The 22,720-nt window shown below is 64.9% G+C and overlaps 1 protein-coding gene across 1 annotated transcript; it reads right to left on the bottom strand.

Annotated features, from left to right (window-relative positions):
- Position 1: 1 nt before the first annotated feature.
- IQANK1 (IQ motif and ankyrin repeat containing 1) lies at positions 2 to 21,057 on the bottom strand. The gene is given in 14 exon segments (XM_059395324.1): positions 2 to 307; positions 373 to 507; positions 583 to 679; positions 765 to 873; positions 1,048 to 1,140; positions 1,283 to 1,337; positions 1,412 to 1,551; positions 1,875 to 2,000; positions 2,079 to 2,195; positions 2,197 to 2,277; positions 2,358 to 2,758; positions 14,541 to 15,839; positions 16,381 to 16,568; positions 20,968 to 21,057. Coding segments are annotated over 12 exon segments (1,983 nt in total). The 5' UTR covers positions 14,866 to 15,839; positions 16,381 to 16,568; positions 20,968 to 21,057; the 3' UTR covers positions 2 to 3.
- Between the last annotated feature and the right edge of the window lie 1,663 nt (positions 21,058 to 22,720).

The raw sequence follows: 22,720 nt of genomic DNA, 5'->3' as shown, positions 1-22,720 counted from the left end.
GCCCTAGAGGCCCCCGCCGGGTAGCAGCACCCGCACGGGGAGAAGCACCTGCAGCTGCTCCGTCGGCGGCCACTGGGCCTTGGTGACGAAGATGACGCGGAAGCGCCCCAGGCGCGCGGGCTGGAACTGTGAGGGGCTGTACTCCGGCCCGTCGGCCGGCCGCAGCAGCGACAGGTAGCGTTCCTGCTCCAGGAGAGCCCCGCCCAGCAGCTCCTGCGCCAGGCCCGGCCGCACGGCCTCCAGCTGCTGCTGCACCACGGGGAACAGGTCCGCCTCGCACAGGTCGAACACCAGCGGCTTCCCGTACCTGCCGGGCGCGCAGTGGGTGAGGTGTCCGGCCCGGGGGAAGCCCTCCCAATGCCTCCGGCCTACCTAAGTGCCCCCAGCAGCGCCAGCCGGAGCCTCTCTGGCCGCAGGTGCGCCGGGTTCACCGCAACCACATAGTTGGTGTCCTGGTAGCGCAGGAAGGTGGCCGCCTGGCCCGAAGGGTCGATAACAAGCGGCCACCTGAGAGTGGTCACCAGGTCACTGCTGCCCACCCAACGCCTCTGGCCGCCAACCCACCCAGCCACCACCACTGACCGGCCGTCGGCGCGGATGCGGCCACCCACGTCCTTCATGAGTACGTCGTGCAGCTCGGGGACCTGGCATTTCAGCCCGGGCATCTCTTCCTCCCCGCCTATGGGGGAGTCACAAGTGGGGCGGGCCACTGACGGGAGGACCCGACGCCCACACCCCCTCCCTGGGCCCGGCACCCTGCCCACCCTCCTGCGTCTGCTCCCGAAGCTCCAGCCTGGCCATGGCCAGCGCCTCCGCAGCCTCCCGGGCCTGCAGCCGCAGCCTGTCCACTCGGGCCTCTGCATCCTTGATGGCCTGCACGAGAGGAAGGGCCTGGCGCTCCGCTCAGAGTGAGCCTACGCCCCTCCAGGTGGGGCAGCCCAGACGCCCCCAAAGGCCGCTGCTAGAAGGTGGCGCCCACGCTCTGGAGGGGGACGCAGGCAGGCAGGCCAGCCGTGGAAGCCTGGGCCCGAGAGGGAGACCGCTCACCTGCAGGGTGAGCTCGGCCCGGCGCGGGTCCCTCCATCCGCGCTCCTCGTGTTCCCTGGTCCTCCGGTTGAGCTCACAGTAGGCCTGCTGCAGCTGGACACGAGGGCCCAGGCGGGGCTGTCGCGGCATCCTCCAGACCAGCTCCATCCCACAGAGGCCAGAGGCCAGCGGCCTGCAGGGCATCCCCCCACCCCCCCCCACCTGTCCCCACCTCCCGGGGCCTGGGCCCGCTCACCTGCGTTTGCCGCTGGTGCTGTGCCTTCGCCAGCTGTTGTACGTTGAGGTTCATGCTGGCAGGGAGAGCAGCCCAGTCATCGGAGGCCCTCCCCGCCACCCCCCACCTCTCTCTCTCCCCAGGGCACACCGCCTGGCCTCTGCCTCCTCCTGCTGCTCAGCCTCCCGGGCCTGGCGTTGCCTCTCAGCATCCATGCTCTGGAGCATGGCATCTGTGAGGTCCAGGTCCCACGACTGCAGCACACGGGCTACAGTGTCCAGGGAGGCCACCTAGGGATGGGTGACACTGGCCAGGAGCTCAGTGCCTGGGCTCCAGCCCCCCCCTCCCAGTTTACAAAAAAGGGCCCCAACTGGCAGAATCACGCCCCCAAAGCCATGACCATCACAGCACAGCTGCCCCCAAAATGAGATACCCAGGGGTCCTCTGGGCCTCTCCCTGCCAAGACCACACAGTCTCCACGTCCCTCTCCGGACCCCTCCTCCTCCCTCCTCACCCTCGCGGGCCAGTGCCCCAGCCCCCCTGCAGGCAAGCCGGGCTCTGAGCCTCAGCCCAAGCTGCCCATGCCCTGCCCGGGCCGCGCTCGTGCGCACACCTGCTGCGGGGTGCTGCCGTCATCCGCGTACACCCGCGGGTCCGCTCCGAGCCTCAGCAGCACTTCCACGGCCTCCAGGTGCCCCCCGAAGGCTGCTCGGTACAGCGGCGTCCGGCCGAAGGCGCCCTGCGCGAGGGGCTCCTGAGCCTGGCTCCGCGGGGGGCGGCCGTGGCGCGTGGCCCCCAGCCCCGGCCCGGCACCCACCTTGCTGTTGGGGCTGGCGCCCTGCTCGGCCAGCAGCTGGATGGCCAGGGGCTGCCCGCCGGCCGCCGCCTCCGACAGCGGCGTGTTCCCGCCAGCGTCCTCGCTCTCCGCTCTCCACCAGCGCCACCCGCCGCCGCCGCCGCTGCGCCGCCCCCGCCTCGTCGTGGCCCAGGCCCTCGCGGGTCAGCAGCTCGTCCGCCTGCGCGCGGCCCGCGTGAGCGCGCGGGAGCCCGGCCGCCCCGCCCCGCCGCCCCCGCCGCCCCCGCCGCCACCGCGCACCTCCCGCAGCACCGCCCGGATCTCGCCCAGGTCGCCGTCGAAGGCCGCTTCCCGCAGCCGCGCCCCGCGCCGCCGCTCCTCCCGCCGCCGCCGCTCGGCCGCCTCCGCCGCCGCCCGCCGCCGCCGCGCCGCCTCCTGCTCCCTGCGCACCAGGGCCACGAAGGCCTGCGGGCACACGCGGACCGAGGAGCCCCCACCCGCGCGCGCACCGGCCCCCGGGGTTCCGGGCGTCCCGGCCGCCCCCACCGCCGCGCGGCCCGGCCTCACGTCCCGCTGCAGCTGCTCCATCCGCTGCCGGTAGTCCCGCCGCTCCCGCCGCCGGCGCGCCAGCTCCCTCCGGGCCAGCAGCCGCCGGAAGGCGCACTGGATGACGGTGGCCGCTCGGTCCTCCGCGTCTGGCCCTGGCGGGGAGAGGGGGGCTCAGGGGTCCCGGTCCCCTCCGAGCGGCCTCCAGCAGCCACTGGGGCCTCCCGTTCCAGGCGCGCCAGGTCTCCGGGTCCACATGGCACGTGCAGCGCGCATCCCACCCAGCCAAGGGCCAGACACGGCCTAAAACCCACAGAGGCAGGGGCGCCCGGCCAGCTCGGGTGGTGGAGCCTGCGACTCTCCATCTCACGGTTTTAAGTTCGAGGGTGCCTGTGGGGTGGGGGGGGTCAGTTGTTAAGCATCTGCTTTGATCAGATCATGACCCGAATCGGGCTCCCTGCTTGGTGGGGAGCCTGCCTCTCCCTCTGCCTGCTCCTGTTCTCTCTCTCAAGTAAATAAAATCTTAAAAAACCAACCAACCAACCTCAGGGAGGTAAGTTCAAGCCCCACATTGGCTGCAAAGATTCCTTAAAAAAATAAAATCTTTAACATCTACACCTCAGGCCACGCAGCAGAGAGCAGAGGAGGAGGTGTGAGAACTGAGCCAGGAGCACAGGCAGGCCCAGGGCTCCTGACCTTCCCCAGCCCACGGCAGCGACCCCTGGAGACCCCAGCTGCGGAGGTCCCGCTGGAGAGCCGACAGGGGACCTGAGGCATGGTGAGGAATGTGGCCCCTGGCAGAGAAGCCCCGGGCACCCCCACAGGACCCTTCCCCCCCAGAGCCAGAGGCCCCCACAGTGTTCAGGCACCCGTGTGCCAAGGCTGGGCCGGCCAGGCCGAAGTGGGGGGTCTCTGCCCAGCAGCCCACTGGGACTCAGAAGAGAACACCCAGGTGTCACCTCCCCACACACCAGCCCCAGCGCAAGGTCTGAGCGTGAGGTAGAGCTCTGGGCACCGCCTGCACCAGCCACGGGTCTGCACCAGGCCCCACAGGCGCTCTGCCCACCTGAGGTCGGGTTGGTCAGCTTTTGGGCTTCTGTGTGCCTTTCTTGGAAACAGGGCACTGGGGGCAGTCACAGCCCACAGGCCTGTTCAGCTGTCTGATCCTGGAGCCTCGCGGGCTCCGGAACCATCCTAACTGCTCCGCGCGCTGCTGCTGTCCTCCGGGCGTCACAGGGCCAGTGACCGCTCTCAGTGGGAGAAGGGCCGGGCCAGGCGGCAGGGACCATAGCGGACGGCACGGCGACCCCACGGAACCAGTCCACGAGGCCCCCCTCCGCAAGCCGTGGCGGAGCCTCAGTGGGACTCAGGGAGACAAGAGCTCGGAGACAAGGCGAGGCGGCGCAGATGCGGCCGCGGAGGGAGGGGCGCTCGGGGGGGGCGCTCGGCCCACGCACCAGCCGCGCCGCACCAGCCGCGCCAACTGGGCGGTGACCATGGGGGACGTGAGCAGACGTGCGCAGCAGGGGAGACGGGGCTGTGAGGATAATTAGAGACGAACTTCAGAAAAATTACCTGGGGCCTCTGGGGGGCTCCGTCGGTGAAGCCTCCGCCCTCAACTCCGGTCATGATCCCAGGGTCCTGGGATCGAGTCCCGCATCGGGATCCCTGCTCGTAGGGGAGCTGCTTCCCCTCTTCCTGCCTCCTGGCCCTCTTTCTTTCTCTCATGAATAAAATTTTTTTTAAATGTTCCTGATATAAATCTTAAGGGTGACAAAAATGTACAAGGAATCAGGAATCCTGACACCACTCGTGCCCCAGCCAGGCCGCTGAGCCTTAGGAAGACAGAGCAGTGCCGGGCACCCAGCCCGAGGGGGACGCCACGGCGGGGTCTCCTGGGACGCTTCGCCTGCCACGGCAACGGTGAATGTGGCAAGCCGGTGTCCGCGGGATTCTGACGGGAAGCAGCTGGAGACCACCCGGGGCTTCTCCTCCAGCCTCCCCACTGACAGCACCAGAAAGACGACACAGTGACTCCGTGTGGAGTCCGCGTGGAAGCCACAGGGAGTGCAGGAGGGAGGGCCCTGCCCAGGAAGGTGGGCTTCACCCCGGAGCACGCACGGTGGGGGACCCACAGCCGAGGCCCGGGCAGACCACCGTGCCCAGCGGGCACCACCCGCGTGCCAGCCGGAGTGCTCAGGAAGCCCTGGGTTTGGGCTCGCCGAGCTGAGCTGATAAAAGTACAGAACGCAGCTTTGTATGCACACACGCGAAAAGATTTGTTGTTTATCTGAAATCCAATGTAAATGCGCACCCTGTGTCTTATCTGGCGGCCAGATTGGGTAGAAATCCTGAAGAACTCCGTTTCCGGGAAATGACCGCCCTCGTGGGCACAGACGGCCCAGCTGCAGGCCACTCAGCCCTTGATGGGGGCAGGGCGTCGTGCAGGAGACTGCGCCCGCACCCGTCGGGGGCTGGGAAAAGGGAGAGGAAGAGAGGGAGTCCCAAGCGGACCCCCAGCTCAGCACAGAGCCCGGCACGGGACTGGATCTTGACCCTGAGCTCACGAGCGGAGCCGAAGTCGAGAGTCAGATGCTTGACCGGCTGAGCCACCCAGACGCCCCCCAAAACGTTTACTATGTAGCGTGCAGCACCCTCAAGATAACCAGGCAAGTGCAGAAACACGTCTGACCCAAACACGAGGAAGACGGACAAGAGGAGACCCGGACGGACGGAGCGGACGCGCCGCTCTCGGAGGCCGACTTCAAGGCACGAGTTCAGGGAATTAAAGATTACAGTTTGGGCGGAGCACGGAAACTGAAGAACCGATGGCAAGTTCAAGAACGTGAACATACAGGAGCTGGACGGGTGAACCTGGCGGCATCAGACGCGGCCGCGCTCAGACGCACGGGAGCCCCGGAGCTGGAGCGCGAGGCCCGTGGGGGCGTCAGGTGCGGAGGCCGGGACCGGTCGGAGGCACAGGGGACTCGCACCGCACAGGGAAGAGGGCGGGAGTGGAAGAAACTTCTCAAAACTTGCCGGCGCCAGGTCACAGCGGTGAGAAACGCTACCAGCAAAATGGCTAAAAACAGAGCACAGCAGCGAAGTCCTTCCTGAGTCGGGAGGGCGCCGGGGGCTCCGTCCGCCCAGCGTCCGCGTCTCGTCTCGGGCCGGGATCTCAGGGCCTGGGGTCGAGCCGGCCTTGGGCTCGGCGCTCCGCAGGGAGCCTGCGGGACGCGCTCGCCCTCTGCCCCTCCCCCACTGTCAGTGCGCCTTCCCTCTCTCTAAAGTGAATAAATCCTAAAGAAAATAAACTGCTTACAGGAGAAAAGATACATTACCTCCAAAGGGGTAAAAAACAAAATTAAGGCGCACCTGGCCGGCTCAGTCGGCGAAGCCTCTGCCTTCAGCTCAGGCCATGATCCGGGGGTCCTGGAACCGAGCCCCGCGTGGGGGGCTGCTCAGCGGGGAGCCTGCTTCTCTCTCCCTCTCCCTCTGCCTCTTCCCCATCTGTGGGTGATCTCACGCTCACTCTCAAATAAAACTTTTTTTTAAAAAGTTAAGGCGAAATAAACCCACCTTTGGGCAAACAGAACCTAGAGGGGCCTGGGCAGCTGGCCTTGCTGGGGTCATGAACAGAAAATTTAAAAAAAAAATACGCTTTTTGAATATAGCTGGACTAAGCTGAAAATAAAATAAAAAATTAGAGATACCCATATATTTAGAAATCCTGACGTACAACTTACAATAGCCCACGTGTCAGAGGAGAAAGGAGGAAGGACTCGGCCACGAGCGTTCGTGACCACGCCCCGCGGGGAAGCCGAGCGCGGGGGGCTCGACCGTGCATCCGGCCCGGGGGGAGATAAGCTCCTCTCTACTTTTTTTTTTTTAATTTATTTATTTATTTTGCAGAGGGGCAGAGGGAGAAGGAGAGTCTCCGGCAGACTCGCGGCTGATTGCAGAGCCCGACGGGGGCTCAGTCCCACCACCCCGAGACCACGACTTGAGCCGACACCACGAGTTGGGTGTCGGACCACTGCGCCACCCAGGTGACCCTAAGCTGGTTCTCTTAAAGCAGGAAGCGGGCACTGGAGACCCGGCCCACCCGGACCAGTTCAGACAGGGGTAGTGGAAGGCAGGCCACAGCGCGGCAGGCCCCACGCGGGGACAGGGCCCTGGGCTCCAGGCGGAGGCTGGGGACGGCCGCCCCAGGAGACCTGCTGAGCCGTCGGGGTCACCCTCCGGGACAGACTGAACCTGTAGCTCTCGGACATGTGGCAGGAACGCAGGTGCGGCCACAACCGGTGGTGCCGGCTGTTTCCAGTGAGGCTCTTCGTGAAGATGCGCGGGTACCCCCCGCCGCTCCGCGTCCGCGAGTCCCAGGGCCAGGGGCCGGAAGCCAGGACCCTTCGAAATGGCAGAGTAGAGGGACAGTGGCCGAGATCCGAGGGCCGTGTGCGCTGGAACTCCGCCTTGGCGGAAGACGGTCCAGCGGCCGCAGCCACGTCCCCTCCGAGACGCAGACGCCGGGGCCGGCTCCCCGTCAAGCTCGGGTGCCCACGGCCCACCGCGGGGGGAAGAGAGAACCAGGAGACGACTCCCAGCACCGCCAGCAGCGGCTCCCGGCGCGTGGAGCCACCTGCGGCCGCGTGACTGCCACGAGGCCGTCATCCCGCGCGCCCCTGCCGGACGGCGAGACGACGCGCGACCTTCGGCATGGCCTCCCCTTGTTACGAGGAAACGGGCTCGGGGGCGCCGACCGGTAACTGCGCCCCCTTCCTGCGCCCCCGCCCCCGCTGCTGCTCTTGCCACCGGAGCACCAGATCGGGACATGCAGGTTTCAAGAACGGTGGGGCTCTTGGAGGACCGCGGCCAGCAAAACACCCTGAATTCCCGCGTCGGAACCTGGGGAGCTTTTTGTGACCTTGTGACAACAATCTCTTAGGTGTTAAAGATGCAAGACTGAGACAGATGAACCCAAAATCGAGGTGTGGCCGTGCACGTCGGGAAATCAGCATGCGAGCCCCCAGAACAGAGAGAACCGGCCACCGGCTTCCCAGGGTGCGGGCTTGGGTTTTGGTGTTTTGATTCATCAACACAAAATACTTAGGATGGGGTGTCGCCTACAGTAAGCGCTCAGCAAGTGTTTGTTGTAAGAAAGGCCAAGTGGAAGAGCCATGAACTTCCCACCAAAAGAGAAAATCAAAGGAAAAGGGCGCCCGGGGCACTCAGTCGTGAAGCGTCGGCCTTCGGCTCAGGCCGAGATCCCGGGGTTCTGGGATCGAGCCCCGCATCGGGCTCCCTGCTGGGTGGGGAGTCTGCCTCTCCCTCTCCCACTCCGCCCGCTTGTGATCCCTCTCTCACTGTCTCTGTCAAATAAATACAATCTTAGGGACGCCTGGGTAGCTCAGTTGGTTGAGCAGCTGCCTTCGGCTCAGGTTATGATCCCAGCGTCCTGGGATCGAGCCCCACATCTGGCTTCCTGCTCAACAGGGAGCCTGCTTCCCCCTCTGTCTCTGCCTGCCGCTCTGTCTGCCTGTGCTCACTCTCTCTGACAAGTAAATAAAATTTATAAATAAATAAATAAATAAATAAATAAAATCTTAACAAAAAAAGGAAGAAAAAGAAAATCAAAGAAAAGCACGCGGTTCGGCGCCTGTACGGATGAGCAGCCAAGGACAGAACCGGCTTCTTCAGTCTTTGGAGGGACTGAACTGTTGTGACTCCGATGGCAGCTGCTGTCCCCGGGCGCTCTCCTCAGTGGGACAAAGCCACACAGCATCTGGCACCGGGTATGCGCCTTGGCTCTTTGGCTGGGCAGTTGCTTACCCTCCCTGGGGAAGCTCCTTCGGTGACATCACAATCATCGGTTCTCCAGCAGCCCCTGCAGGGCTCAGTCAGAAGGACGAGCTGCTCTCAGTCTCAGGGTCATGAGTTCGAGCCCCATGTGGGGTCTAGAGATTACTCCAGTAAACAGACTTTATTTTTTTTTTAAGATTTTATTTATTTATTTGACAGACAGAGATCACAAGTAGGCAGAGAGACAGACAGAGAGAGAGAGGGAGGGAAGCAGGCTTCCTGCTGAGCAGAGAGCCCGATGCGGGGCTCAATCCCAGAGCCTGAGATCATGACCCAAGCTGAAGGCAGAGGCTTAACCCACTGAGCCCCCCAGGCGCCCCAGACTTTACTTTTTTTAAAGATTAATTTGAGAGAGAGAGAGTACGAGCAGGAGAAGGGGCAGAAGGAGAGGGAGAAGCAGGCTCCATGTTGAGTGGGGAGACCGATGCGGGGCTCATTCCATCCACAACCCTGAGATCCTGACTTATGCGAAAACCACGATTCGGACACTCAACCGACTGAGCCACCAGGTGCCCCTACTTCAATACATTAAAAAAAAAAAATCCAGTTGTCTCGAACTCAGTTGTCAAATTGGCATATCTCATTTAAGAATGTGATACTAGGGGCACCTGGGTGGCTCAGCGGGTTAAAGCCGCTGCCTTTAGCTCGGGTCGTGATCCCAGGGTCCCGGGATCGAGCCCCGCGTCGGGCTCTCTGCTCAGTGGGGAGCCTGCTTCATCCTCTCTCTGCCTGCCTCTCTGCCTACTTGTGATCTCTGTCTGTCAAATAAATAAAATCTTAAAAAAAAAAAAAAAGATACTATGGGGTGCCTAGGGTCCCGGGATCAAGCCCCGCGTCGGGCTCCCTGCTCAGTGGGGAGTCTGCTGCTCCCTCTCCCTCTGCTCCCCCCTGCTTGTGCTCCCTCTCAAATAAATAAAATCTTTTTAAAAAATGCAAAACTATATTCCTCCCTGCCCATTTTAAAGTTGACATTTAAATTTTTTCATACCAAGTTTAAATAGTTTGTAAAGGATCCGATCTCTGATGTAACGATGAGACTTTGAAGTAAAACCCCTGCTGCTGAGCTCCCTGCCCAACAGGAAGCGAGCCACCAGGAGCCCATGTGAGAGACGGGACCACCGTGACCCCATCAGCACCCGCGGATCCCTCCAGGAGGCAGCCAGCAGCCCGTCCCAGGGTGCACAGCCCACCTGCCTCCCAGGCAGCCCCGACCGCTGACGCGGGTGACTGTCCCTGGAGGAAGGCATAGCCAGACTTCAGGGACTAAACACTGGGGGCCCGGACACCGCGACGCCCCCCACCCCCAGTGAGCGCGGGGACGTCTCCTGGGCAGGAGAAGGTGGGACTCGGGCCGCAGCTCGCAGACCCGCCGTCTGCAAGGGTTGCCCGCAGGGTTGCTCCCCCAGTCCCTGAACGTGTCGGACACCATCAGACGCCCTTGGGAGAGGCCCACGTGGTGGGACCAGCGGCCAGGAGGAAGCAAGGTTCTCACTCCACCGCCCACAAAGCAGCAAACCCTTCCCCGGTCAAGCCCCAGGATAAGGCTGCAGCCTGAGGGAGACCCCTGTGGGCTGTGCCTGGACGCCCCACCCAGAGGACTGAGGGGCCACCAGAGCCCCGTGACGTGGGACGCACGTGGCAGCCACTGACGACCAACACGGGCTGCTCCCGCCGCAGCCCACGAACACCGGCCGGTGACCAGGAGGCAGAAGAAGGAGGGGCTCCTGTCGCCATCAGCCCAGGGACTCACCCGCAGAAGTTCTCCTCCTCCGCAGGGCTCTGGGGTCTGCCAGGGCGCAGGCTGGCTCCCAGCGAAGGTTTCCTCCGGGCGACAGAAGTATGGCCGGAACCGCGGACGGCGCCCGCTGCCCGAGCTCAGACCTGACCAACAAGGAAGCCAAGTGCATTTCTACCCAGCCGGGGTCACACACTCTGCCCCCGGCGTGGGCTGGCCGTCTGGTCCTCACAGGCACCGGGAGCACTGTGTCTGGACGCTGGGAGGCGAGAGCCCATGAGGGGTCACACCCTGCCAGGAGAGACCCCAGCCCCGGGGACGCCCCAGCTGAGGGAAGGGGCGGCGGGGGAAGGTCTGAGCAGCAGCTCCGGCCGCGACGGGTCCGGGAATAAGCGTAGCAACAGGCACAAAGCTTCCTCCGCATTTGTTCTGTGTGTTTGCACAGATGAACTGATATCTTCTACTCTCTTCTGGTCTCTGCTGTTTTCTTACAGAATTTATTTTAGAAGGAGACAGAGAGAGGGCAGGGAGGGAGGCGCAGAGGCGGGGACAGAGTCCCCAGCGGACGCCTGCGCAGCGCGATCCCAGCACCACGGCCTGAGCGGAAGCCGAGAGCTGGACGCTCAGCCGACTGCGCCCCCCAGGCCCCCTGGTTTTCCCATTTTTTATATACGACTCGTGGATACTGGTAAACTCTACCCCAAGTTCCGAGAGGCAGGTGAGCGACTCGGGCGGACAGCACACCGGAGGACGGACGGGCACGCCTGCCTCCGCACAGAAGACGCATCGCGTTAGGCTCGGGGACGTTCATGTTTGCGCGAAGGGCACGTGCCAAGGGCCTGAGCAGGTCCTCCTCTGCGGGGCTCGGGATCGCGGGGCCTGCGCCGCACGGGCCCTCGGCCGGCTCCCTGCCGTGTTCTGCCGATGGCGCACGGGAGGGGAGACAAGGCAGGACGCGGGAGAACGCATTTCCTCTTTCCTGTCTGCTGGTTCTCCCGCCACCCCAGCCACGGCCACGCAGTGGGCTCTGCGCCAGGACAAGGGCGGTGTTTCTGAACCTTGTCACGACCTCACCTGAAGCAGGGGCCCCTGTCGCCCCTCCTGGCACCAGGACAGGAACCAGAGTCCGGGGTCAGAACAGATGCAGAGGGAAGTGCAAGTCGGCTCCAGGAAGAAGGAGCTGCTTCCCGGAAGCGGTTCACGGTAGTCTGTAAACCCTCCGCCTGACTAGGGTCCTTGCCAAGGCTCAGAGGGCAATCCCTTCACTAGGACAAGAAGAAAGACACTTGCGAGTGAATGCAGAGCTCACTCTGGGAGGAGACGGCCGGATTCTGAGAAGCCGTTCAGCAGCTGTGAGACCGCGTCTGCGGTCGTGAAGGGCCGCCAGCCAGACTGGCAGTTGGGACATTCTGGCCTGGAGCGGGGCGGACGGGCCATCTGTAGGGGCCTCTAGGTTTGTAAACCCAGAAGGACACCAGGCTTGGCCCATCAGAAGTCCGACGGCAGCCGTCAGAGTCCCTCGCGGCTCCCAGGCGAGCGCCAAGGTCAGACTCACAGCTCTCAGATTGGGGGGAAGCCGCTGTCCCTGAAGGAGGGTCCAACAATGCCGCAGTTCTCTCCCGACACTGGGTGCTCTCCCTGTCCGTCCTCGGGGGGCCCGGTGCTGCTGACCAGGATGAACTGCGCCCGGGGGGCAAGGGGACTGCACGGACTTAGGACTCGGGCACAGGATGTAAACGGACACGGCCCATGTGGATTTGTGACAGCACCAGAGGCCTCTGTGTATGCACTGGAGGCCAATCAGAGTAGGCGCCTGGCTTGAGTCCACCGCCACCAGGCACGGGTCTGTGGGGCCGTCCGGGCAGCTGAGACGGGTATGCTCAGCCGCCTCAGAATGCTCTTGTCGGGTCCTTAACCAATGGGGTCGTTGCGGCAGGAGAGCCAAGTGGGAGCCCAGGGAACCCCCACGCCCACCAAGGTAGGGGGCAAGATGGAGCGGTACTTTCCTAGAGGAACTGCCGAGATCCACGGCGACCCCCAGCCCGAAGGGCCCGTGGGAGCACAGCCAGCGGGTGTCTGAAGGAGCCTCCGTCCTCCCCAGTAACGGTGGAGGAACAACCGCCATCCCCAGCAAAAAAAAAAAAAAAAAAAAAAAAAAAAAAAAAAAAAGTTGTGAATCCAGACACACACGTTACATCCTATACAGAAATTAACTCAAAATGGGTCATAGACCAGCGGCGCGTAGTGGGCCAGTTCTTGATCTTGGGCCTGTGGGTTTGAGCTATAGACAGTACCTTAAAAATGAAATATTTCTTAAAAAATGGGGGCATCTGGATGGCTCTGTCAGTTACGTGTCTGAGTCTCGGTTTCGGCTCCGGTCACCGTCTCGGGGTCGTGGGATCGAGCCCTGTGCTGGGCTCTGCGTTCAGCGGGGTGTCTGCGTGAAGAGTCTCTCCCCGCTCGTGCTCTCTCTCTCTCTCTCTCAAGTAAATCAATGTTCTCAGACAACGGATCACAGACCCAAATGTTCCGCGAAAGGCTAGGCGGCTCCTAGAAGAGCGCGGGGAAACCCTGGCTGGCCTCGGGCGTGGCGACGATTCGCAGATACAACAGCAAAGCCGGCATCCACGAAAGAAAGAGCGGACGGTCTGGGCTCTCGCTCTGCAGCAGCCGCGGTCAGAGAGCGAGAAGACGAGCCAGCCGCAGACGCGAGGAAATGTCTGCAACAGGCACGTCCAGAAAAGACGGGCTGCCCGGACTGACTGCGGAGGCCTGACGCTCGACAGCGAGCACACAAGCGGCACCGTTAGGAAGCGGGCCGGAGAGCTCGCCGACGCGTCAGAGAAGAGTACAGAGGGCGAATGACCAAATAAAAGATGCTCCACGTCACGTCATCGGGGAGATGCATCGGGGAAGCGAGATCCCACGACACACCTGCTGGGATGGCCAAAATCAGAGCACCCACGGCACCAGGTGCTGGCGAGGACGCAGGGCAGCGGGGACGGGCGCTCCCGGCAGGCGGGAGAGCAGAACGAGCCGCGCGGCTCCTCCGCTGTTGCCCTGCACCACTCCGGCGGGGGTGGCGGGAGCTGGGGAGACTGCACGGGAGCTGGGCTAGGGCTGCATGGGAAATCACTGTACTTTCCCCCAACTAAAGGGAACCTAAAATTGCTCTGAAAATAAAGACCTGGGGCACCTGGGGGGGCTCAGTCGGTTAAGTGTCTGCCTTCGGCTCGGGTCGTGGCCTGGGGTCCTGGGGTCGAGCCCCGCACCGGGGTCCCTGCTCTGCAGGGAATCTACGTCTCCCTACTCTGTCTCCCTGCTTTTGTTCTCTCTGTGTTAATAAAATCTTAAAAAACAAAAAAAGCCTTAACTGAAGAAAAAAATAACCAGACAGACAGGTTTGAGGAAAGCAGGTGCAGAGGTTCCCATCAGGCCTCTGTTGAACCCGCCGGTCTCGCCTTCGCAGAACACAACTGAGTAATGGAAGCCGGCAGACGACACTGAACCTGGGCAGTGGCAGAACCGGTCAGAGGACCACGCGGGAGCAGAACCACCCAGCCGCTGGCACTCCGGTGCAGAATGACGGGTCTGGCAAACGCCTTCCTCTCAGCATCCCTCACTGGGAGGATCCGGAGCCCCCGGCCCCCCGATCTGGCCAGGACAGCTCCACGTTCGCCGCCTTCCTCAGGACTGCCGCCACGCTCGCTGTTCCTGAGAGACTAAGGCTCATGGGGCCACACGAGACAGAACAAGGGTCCCCCAAAGATGTCCACGTCGTGTTCCCTGGAGCCTGAGCACGAGCTGTGTCACACGCGGGAGGGAACGGGCTATGCGATGGAGCCCACGGAATCACACGGGTCCCTGAACGTGGGACAGACAAGGAAGAGCCCACTGGGGCTGTGACCTGGACGGAGGTCAGGCAGACACGACACCGCTGACCTGGAAGGCGGCGAGAGGCCATGGGCCAGGACACAGGCACTTCCAGAAGGTGAAGGACAGGGACACGGAATTCCCTCGAGAGCCTAAGAAAGGGTCACAGTCCCCAAGGCGGCCCCTGTAAGCCTCTGCGGCCCGTGTCGGTCTTCTAGCTCACGGGACAGCAAGACGACGAGCCTGCAGTGCTTCCGGCTGCCCGACCAACGCGCCGTGGTTAGAGGCTGTGGGGACCAACACGGGGACTGACACGGGGACCGACACAGGAACCAAGATCGTCCTGGCAGCCCGCTGACCCTTCCCGATGGGTGGAGACAAAACCACCTGTCGGGGACACTTTCATGGTGCGCAGACCTGGGACTTGCCCAGACTTCAGGAGATAAAAAATAAGTAGCTGTGCCTCGTACCTCCTTGTAGCAGGACAGCGGCCCGGTGGCTGCAGGCAAGCCCGCCAGGACTTTGGAGCAGCGTCGCGAGGCTGGGAACACCGCCCACCCCGGGTCCTGGGAGGGCCAGCAGGCTAACGGTCCCAGCAGGGCCCGGAGGCTGTGGCTGAGGCATCCGCGGGGTCCAGCAAGCTGCAGGCATCTGTGGGGAGAAGGGGGCCCCGCAGAGCCGCCGGCGAGCCTCCCTTCCCCCGCAGAGGTGCGGCTGTGCCTTCCACGGCAGGATGCTGGTCTCGGTGTGGAGAGCCTGGTGGAGGCCAGGGGTCCCCCCAGGGCAGGAGAGCATGCTGCCGAGGAAGCTGGCATGACCTGCGCTCCTCCTGCAGGGACCCCTGCCACGGAGCAGACATGGCGGGAACCCGTCGCATGAGCCAGAAGACGTGAGCCTCCGCGACACAAGCCGCCGGGGCACGCTCTCCTCCTTCCCCGGCGTCGACGCCGCTCGCTCCTCCGTCCACAGCCACGGCCTCCTGCGAGGCGAGCCCCGACCGCCGGTCCCTGCGATGTCACACGTGCAGCCTGACCCGGGCTGCCGCCACCCTGCTACTCCTCTGTCGGGGGCCCTGTGGGCAAAGGGGCCGCAACCTCCAGGGCACCTGCTCCTCTGCTCCCTGCGAGTGGGAAGGGGGCCCAGCAGGCTGAGCAGGGGTGGGGAGTGGGGTGCCCGTGTGGGGCCGGCTCTGCCTCTCACTGTGCCGGCCCCGGAGAGGGGCCACCGCAGAAGAGCCACCGGACACCCAGGTGGACATCACAAGTGTCCTGTGGATGTCGGCCGGCCTCTCTCCTCGGCTACCCAGAGCTGCTCTGATGGCCAGTGCAGAGTGGCCGAGGCGACAGGGACACTGGGGCACTTGGGCCCCACAGCATGAGCCCCGCTTGTCAAGGCCGATCAGACACCGTCCAGCCCGATGGCCTCCCCGAGGCCGCCTCCTGTGCTCTGGCTGAGGATCTGGACAAGCAATGGGAAACGGGCGTCGTGGCGAGGACACTGGGGAGGCGACGCCGTCAGAAGGGACTTCTCGGAATAAAGTTGGATTGTGAGAAGCTTTCCCCGTGTGGTGCAGACCCGGTGGCTTAGCAAATGGACACAGACTTGTTCCCAGAGCTCACGGGCCACACGGCTGCGGCGGTGGGGGCGGGGGCGGCGCATCCTCAGCCTCCAGGTGCCTGCGGCCCGAATGCGGCAGCTGGACGGACACCGTCTGCGCCGACGTGGTTCCTGGTGGGGTTTCCTACTGGCTCGGCGGTTCGCACCCGCACCTGCCAACCCCAAATGCCCAGTCAGAGCCCCCACCTCGCAGCAGAGAGGCAGGGCAGTGGGCCCGCCCAGCTCACTCCGCCGCCCAGAACAGCCCGTCTTAGGGAAAGAGGGGCCGGGTAGCTGGAGGCTCGGGACCCCCACCTGGGCAGCCCAGGGGCGGTTCTGAGGGATTTGGAGGGAACCTCTGCCCACTACAGAAACTGAAACGGGGGCCTGGGGACAAACGTCTGTCTCTCCCTCGCCGACAGGGCGAGCGTGTTGTGACTGCGGACGGCTTGGGGATTGAGAGCCGGCCAGGGGCGCAGGAGGAGAGGGTGGAGGGTAGAGCCCGCCCTGGCTTCTAGGGACAGACGGGACATCCTGCTCAGACTCCTCCACTCCCTCCCTCTTCTGCCTCTTTCCCAGCCCAAACCTCCTTCCAGCACATTCTGTTTCTGCTTAAACGGCAGAGCCGCGGCCCACTAGGCCTAATCCAGAACCACGACTAATGCGTCGTGCACATGTAACTTCTCTAAAACCAGCGCCTGGGACTTTACAAACCTTCTGTGGTCCGGCCCTGTACTCGGGACAAGGTCAGGCTCCTGTCGCAGCCCCCAGCGTGTGCGAACGGTGCTGGGGGCTCATCCTGGGGCAAGGGCAGCACCGCCCACACAAGACCAAGCTTGCGTGAGGGTTGAGACCAGCCACTCTGTGGGGGACAGGCCAGGAGCCAAATGGGGGTTAGGAGCCTGGGAGGGAAACAGAACACAAGGACCTGCCTGTGGGCACGAGGCCTCGGCACAGGGTCGCCAGGGTGCGGGCTTTGGCAGACCGGACAGCGGAGAGGAATGGGAGGAGGGCCCGCACTTGGACATGGGGAGACCCGGCTGGGGGCTGCGGCGGAGCATGGGCTCCAGGCACAGGATGATGGTCTGGTAAAGACGCGGCTTGGAGGTCAGTGTCCAGAGACCCGGTGGAGGATGGCCTCCCTGAGAAGATGGATTGGGGGCGCCTGCGGCCGCGGTCGGTCAAGCGGTAGACTCTGGACTTCAGCTCAGGTCAGGATCTCGGGACTGAGAGATCCAGCCCGACCTGGGGCTCCCCACTCTCCCCCTCTCTCTACCTCCCCCTCCTCCACCGCCCAAATAAAAACATCTTTTAAAAGGGCGTGCTGGCACCCAAGAGCGAGGAGAGGTACAGGGGGACACTAAGGTGGTGCCCCCTCCAGTCCCAGGACGCCCACCAGCCCCAGCTGACAGGGATCCAGCGGGAGGAGGGCGTCCCCCCCCACCCCCGCAATCGCGGGAGCAAGGCTCCGAGGGAGAGGGACTCCCAGGCAGGCCGCGCCCCTGGAAGGCGGGCCCCGGGCCAAGCCCGCCCAGCCCCGGTCGGGCAAGCACGGAGCACCGCGGTGGGAGAGAGGGCCGGTCCGCTCCTCCTGCTCCAGGAAGCGCCACGCGGCTCCGCGAGCGCACACCCTCCCATGCACGCGCACCCCGCGTGTCCCGGCCCGTGGCAGCCCCCTTCCCCCGCCCTCCCCCAGTCCCGGCCATCCCCCGCCCTCCCCCAGTCCCGGCCATCCCCGCCGCCCGAGAGCGGACGCGGGGCGCGCAGGCTCTCACCTGCGGGGGGCCTCTGGGCGCTCAGGGTCGGCGGGCTGGGCCGGTCTTTGGCGGCGGCTGGCGTGTCCCTCCCGGCTTCCCTGGGGGAGGGGCGCCCCTTCCCATCACCTCCCCCCCCCCCCCCCCCCCCCCCCCCGGAGGCGTTTATGGGTTACGTGGAGACCAGGTGCTTCTTGGCTGTGAGAGAGCGCCCACCCGGGGTGTGTCCTCCACGGCAAGCCGGTGTCGCCCCTGGGGTGCCGCGGGGGGGGCGCCGGTGAGCCCAGCAGGCCGGACCGCCGGGTCCCAGCTCTTGAGAACCCAGGTGTAGCCAAGTTCCCCAGGGCGCGCTCTGCCCCACCCCCACCCCAACGCATCTGGTGCCCTTGTCCGTGTGCGTCTCCCTGCGCATCCCGGGGGTGGCCTGCGGTCTACCTCCCCCTGAAGCTTCGGGGACGAGGGCTGAGTGGGAGGAGGGTGCCCCGGCAGGGCTGTGCCAGGCAAACCAGTCAGGCCTGTGTGGCGGAGCGGGCTGGGATGGGGCCCTGGGCGTGGGTGTGAGTCAGCAGCCCCGGGCTGGGGAAACGCTGGGGAGGAGACTGTCTGGGGCCTCCTCCCAACAGGAAGCCCGGGGATGCCAGCACTCCCGCTGGCCCTGTGCAACAGCCCCCCAAGGTCCTCCCCCAAAGGCCTGTGTTCCTTGGGCCGGGGAGCTGGACCCCCAGCCGGCAGCATCAGGAGCACCTGCCCCATGCTAGGACGGGCCAGGCGGGGCCCCGCTGCCCCATCTCAGTCCACAACAGGCCATCTGGGCCTGAGACTCCGTCTCCTCCACCAGCCGCTGGCAGGAGGCCACCAGGCTAGGCCAAGAGTTGTGTCATCTCCACACAGCCCCCCGGCAAGCTTGGGCCCCCATGGAGCTCAGAGGAGCCCACTGGCTGGGGGGCTCGCAGGCTAGTTGGGCTGGGGTCGCCCGTGGCTGTGAGGGTCTCCCCCGGATGGTCAGTGTGACTGGGATGCAGCTGTGGACCAGGGGCGGGGCGGGGCCAGGGAGGAGGCTCTGGGCGGCCCAGGGCAGGACCAGACTCGCAGCTCCTCACAGCCGGGGATCTGCTTGCCCAGAGTCACCTCCTCCAGTTTCTCGGTCTCCCTCCCAGTCTGGCCAACGAGGCCTGTGGCCTGTAAAGTCCTGCACCCTTTGTCAGCACGTTAGTCAGCCCTCGCACCCGGCTGAGCCACCACGCCGCCGAGTCCCTATAAACTCCCCGGCGTGGCCCAGCCCAGCGAGTGGGGCCCGGGAGGCCCACAGGCAGCGCAGGGCCCGGAGCCGCCAGCCACAGGCACCGGCCCAGGGGCAGGGCAGGAGCACAGGGCCCGCCGTGGCCCCCCAGGGATGCCCCCTGCACCCGCTTGATCACGGCCGGCCCGCGATGAGCCCGGGCCCCCAGGAGGCAGACAAACTGGTGAAAGGCGCCGGACCAGGGCCATGTCGGGGAAACGAAGTCGGGCTCGGAAACCCCGAGGCAGGAGGGCGGGCAAGGCACAGCAGGCCTTGGGTCAGCAGGACCCTGAGGCCCAGCCCCCGCCTCCCGCCGCAGGGGGCCCTCAGGACGAGGTGGGGGTGGCCCCTGCAGAGCACGTGACCCGCAACACGCAGGCTGCTCGGGGACGCCCCAGGGTGGCCGAGCCAGAGCAGCCCCGAGCAGCTGAGGGGCCGGTGCAGGCCACTGCGCTGGGGTCCGAGCCGGTGGCGGTGCCCGCTGCGGACATGGAAGACTGTGGGGCAGGGGGCCTGCCAGGCCTGGGTCCCGAGCTGCTGAGGCTCCACGAGGTCCAGCTGTGCCTGGCCCAGGAGCAGCTGCTGCTGGAGGATCGGCGGCGGCAGGTGCAGCTGTGGATGCAGCTGTGGCAGGAGGAGCAGCTGTGGCAGGAGGAGCAGCTGTGGCGGGAGCAGCTGTGGCAGGAGGAGCAGCTGTGGCTGGAGCAGCTGGAGCAGCAGCAGGCCTGGGTGCGCGTGGAGGGGCTGGAGCTGGCCCTGGCACTGGAGCAGCTCCGCAGCGAGGGCCTTGAGGTGCTGCAGACCCAAGGCCAGGTAAGGGGGCGGGGAGGCCCCGGACAGCTGCGGGAGTGCGGGAGCTGTGCGAGCATCACACAGATCCCTGCTGCGGCGGGGCCGGCTGGGGGCTGACTGGGGGCTGACTGGGGGCCAGCTGGGGCTCGTAATCAGGCGCGCGAGGTGGGTGCCCACCGCACAGGACACTCCAAGAACCATGTGGCAGCCAGTCCGCACAGGGTGGCCCAAGGCCGCGCAGGGAGAAAAGCGCCCAGAGAGGACACTCATTCGGGGACACTGAGGCAGAGTTCCTACAGAGGACCCAGGCCTCCTGGCCCAGTGAGCCAGCGCACGGAGCTACCAGAGCATTCGGTGGCAGTGTGCGGGGCGTGTGGGGAGAGGGTGCAGCAGGACCTAGGTGGACGGTCGGCAGGTAGCAGCAGCGAGGGACATGCCCACCCTCTCCCCACCCCAAAAGGGCTTCCTGCCTGGCCGCCCGCCCACCTCCACTGTTTACTGCAGGCTGTGTCCCCAGGGCTCGAGATCACAGCAGAAGCGTGCGGCCCTGAACCCGTCATCCTCATTCCAAAAAGGCTGCTTCCGCAGACGCCGCTGGGGCTATTTTGGGAAATTAGGGTCTAAACCCAGCTTGGCGTGGAAGGTCACAGCCACCCCAGCAGGGCGCATGTGCTGCAAGCCCTCTGTGCTCCAGGGACTTGGGTCAGCCCCACTCCAAGCAGAGGGGCTGCATCTGGGGCACAGGGTGGGTGGTCCGTTAGCCAACGCAGACTCCGAGGCAGGCCCGGGTGCTTAAAGGGCCCAGAACTGCAGCAGGAAGGTGCTGGCGGTGTCACAGAGAACTCCCGAGTGCCAGGACAGAGAAGAGTGCGACTCAGGGAATGGAAGGGCCGTGGGGGAGGGGAGGGATGAGAGGAGGTGCCCTTCCTGACCCCCGCGGGACGGAACCAAGGGCAAGCTGTTGCCATTCACTCTGGGGGTGGCTATGCGTAGGGTGACCTGAGAGAGCAGCTGCACGCAGGGAAAAACAAGGGGACGGCCCAGGGGGGACAGAGGGTCAGAGTGGACCACACTTGGCCTGAGAATCCCTCACACGCATGCTAAGTGAGCTCTGTCTCAGAACCTGTGCCCAGTGCACCTGGGCCTGCGTCCCATCTCCACGGGCTCTAATGCTGTGCTCCTCCGAGCACTGCCCGGGAAACCCGCCCAGGGGTACAAGTTTCACGGTCAGGGTCTGGAAAGGACGTCTGAGCTCCGAATCCTGTCGGCTGTGCCCAAGCCCAACTCAAAGATCCCCTGAAAGTCACTGTCCAAGGGAAGGGTCTTCTCAGAGCATCCCCGGGGGCCACAGCATGGGTGTCCCAAGTCAATGGGCAGCGACGGAGCACGGGTGTCCCAAGTCAATGGGCAGCGGCGGAGCACGGGTGTCCCAAGTCAATGGGCAGCGGCGGTGCTCTAGAGGTCAGATTTACTTACCAGCCACAGCTCTCAACCCCGCCGCAGGGGAGTGCGTTCGCCGCTTCCCTGGTGCAGCTTTGGGCCCCCGTTTCTTGCTGCTCATCTTCCTGTGGGGGAGGGAGGAAAGGTCACAGAGAGGCCTGTGTGCACTGACAGCCTCACACCTCCCCCCCAGACCCCCTTACCCCAGCTTCCTGCAGCTTCTGGGTCCACCAGCTTGGTCCTGCTTTGTGGCCTGAGGTGCCAGCAGCCCCCCGGGGTGGTTTTGAGGGCCTCTGGCCCGGCTCACCCCTTGCCCTTTCACACCTGCTCTACTCTCTGGTCCGCCCGTCCTTCGGTCCTGGACCCTGACAGAAGCCCCAGGCTGGGGGCTTCAGCCCGCTCTCGAGAATGCTCACTGCCCCCCACTGCCCACAGCCCACCCGGGACACCGACGCTTCTGGGCCCCCAACCCTCTCTTGTTCCAGCCTAGACACGTGTTGTTGTCAGGGCCTGGAAGCAGGGCCTTCCTCCCCAGCCCAGGCGGCTGACTCCAAAGTCTGTTTCCCTTGGGACAACTCCCTTGGCACAAGTTGGGTTGTGCCTCCCCCACGGCACAGGTACGGCACTGGTGTGACCCTGTGCCTGCGTGCCCACCCCCTTCTGGTGGTGGGGTGTCCCAGAGTGTTTGCGGAAGGAATAAACGAAACGGAGAGCAACCTTAGCAACGGAGAAGACAGGGTCATGCGGCAAGAGGAACAGGAGGAGGGTGACCAGAGACCCGCAGGAACAGGATTCGGGCATGGACTGGGGAGGGAGAAGCCTGGGGCAGGGCACTTGGCTTGGACACATGGTTGACCATAGGGCAGGCCCTAAGTGGGACCTGATGGGGAACTGGGGTTCTGAGCAAGGATCGGAAGTGTCTGGGGACTAAGGACTTCTTGGGGGGCAGTGTGTGCTCACGGGACCCGTCGACCACGTGGAGTAATGCTGGCAGCAAACCTGCTGAGAGAAGGACTGTCAGCGTGCGTGTGGGGTCCTGCGCATCGCCAAGCTGCTGTGCGGGGAGGGTCCTGGTGTGCCGCGGGATCCATGAATGTGGGCTTCCCTGCTGGGGTGTGGAGTGTGCGGTTGCGGTGTGAGCCCTTCCAACGTGCGTGCGGGGTCTCTTGTGTGCGCACGCGGTGCTGTGCATGGAGGGTCTGGTAAGTGTGCAGGGGTCCCTGTGGTGTCCCAGGTATGGGGACGGGCAGCCCCGGTAGGTGCAGGGTCCTCCGTAGGTGGACGGGTCGGCGTGTAAGGAGGCAAGTGCGTGTGGCCTCCCTCGTGTGCGCCGGACGCCCTGTAGAGTCCTTGTGGCCGCGCCTGTGGGGTCCGACCTCCGCGGGGCGGTGGCGGGGCACCGTCCTGGAGGGGAACTGGGGTGTGGGAAGGGCCCGCGTGCGCGCAGGTGCGCGGGAGTCTGTGCGCGCGGTGTCTCCGTGTGCCAGCGGGGTCCCAGGAACCGGCGAGTACTGTGTGCGGAGGGCGGGGGTCCTCCGGGAGGGCGTCGGGTTGGGGGGGGTGCCCGGTGTGGCGCGGGACCCCCGGTGCTCGCGGGGTGCCCAGGCCCGGGGCCGCCCCCGGCTCGGCGCCGCCCCCGCGGCCTCACCTGCCTCACCTGCCTCACCTGCCGCCCCCGCTCGCCGGCGAGAAGCCCCGCCCCCTCCGTCGGGCTGGCGGTTTCCTAGCGACGGAGCCGGAACTTCCGAGTCCCCTCGACTTCCGGGGCGAGGGTCAGGGGTCAGGCATA

The sequence above is a fragment of the Mustela nigripes genome, chromosome 3 (assembly GCF_022355385.1).
Source record: "Mustela nigripes isolate SB6536 chromosome 3, MUSNIG.SB6536, whole genome shotgun sequence".
Taxonomy (NCBI): Eukaryota; Metazoa; Chordata; class Mammalia; order Carnivora; family Mustelidae; genus Mustela; species Mustela nigripes.
Note: the sequence above shows the minus strand (reverse complement) of the source record. Positions and strands in the feature narration are given on the sequence as shown.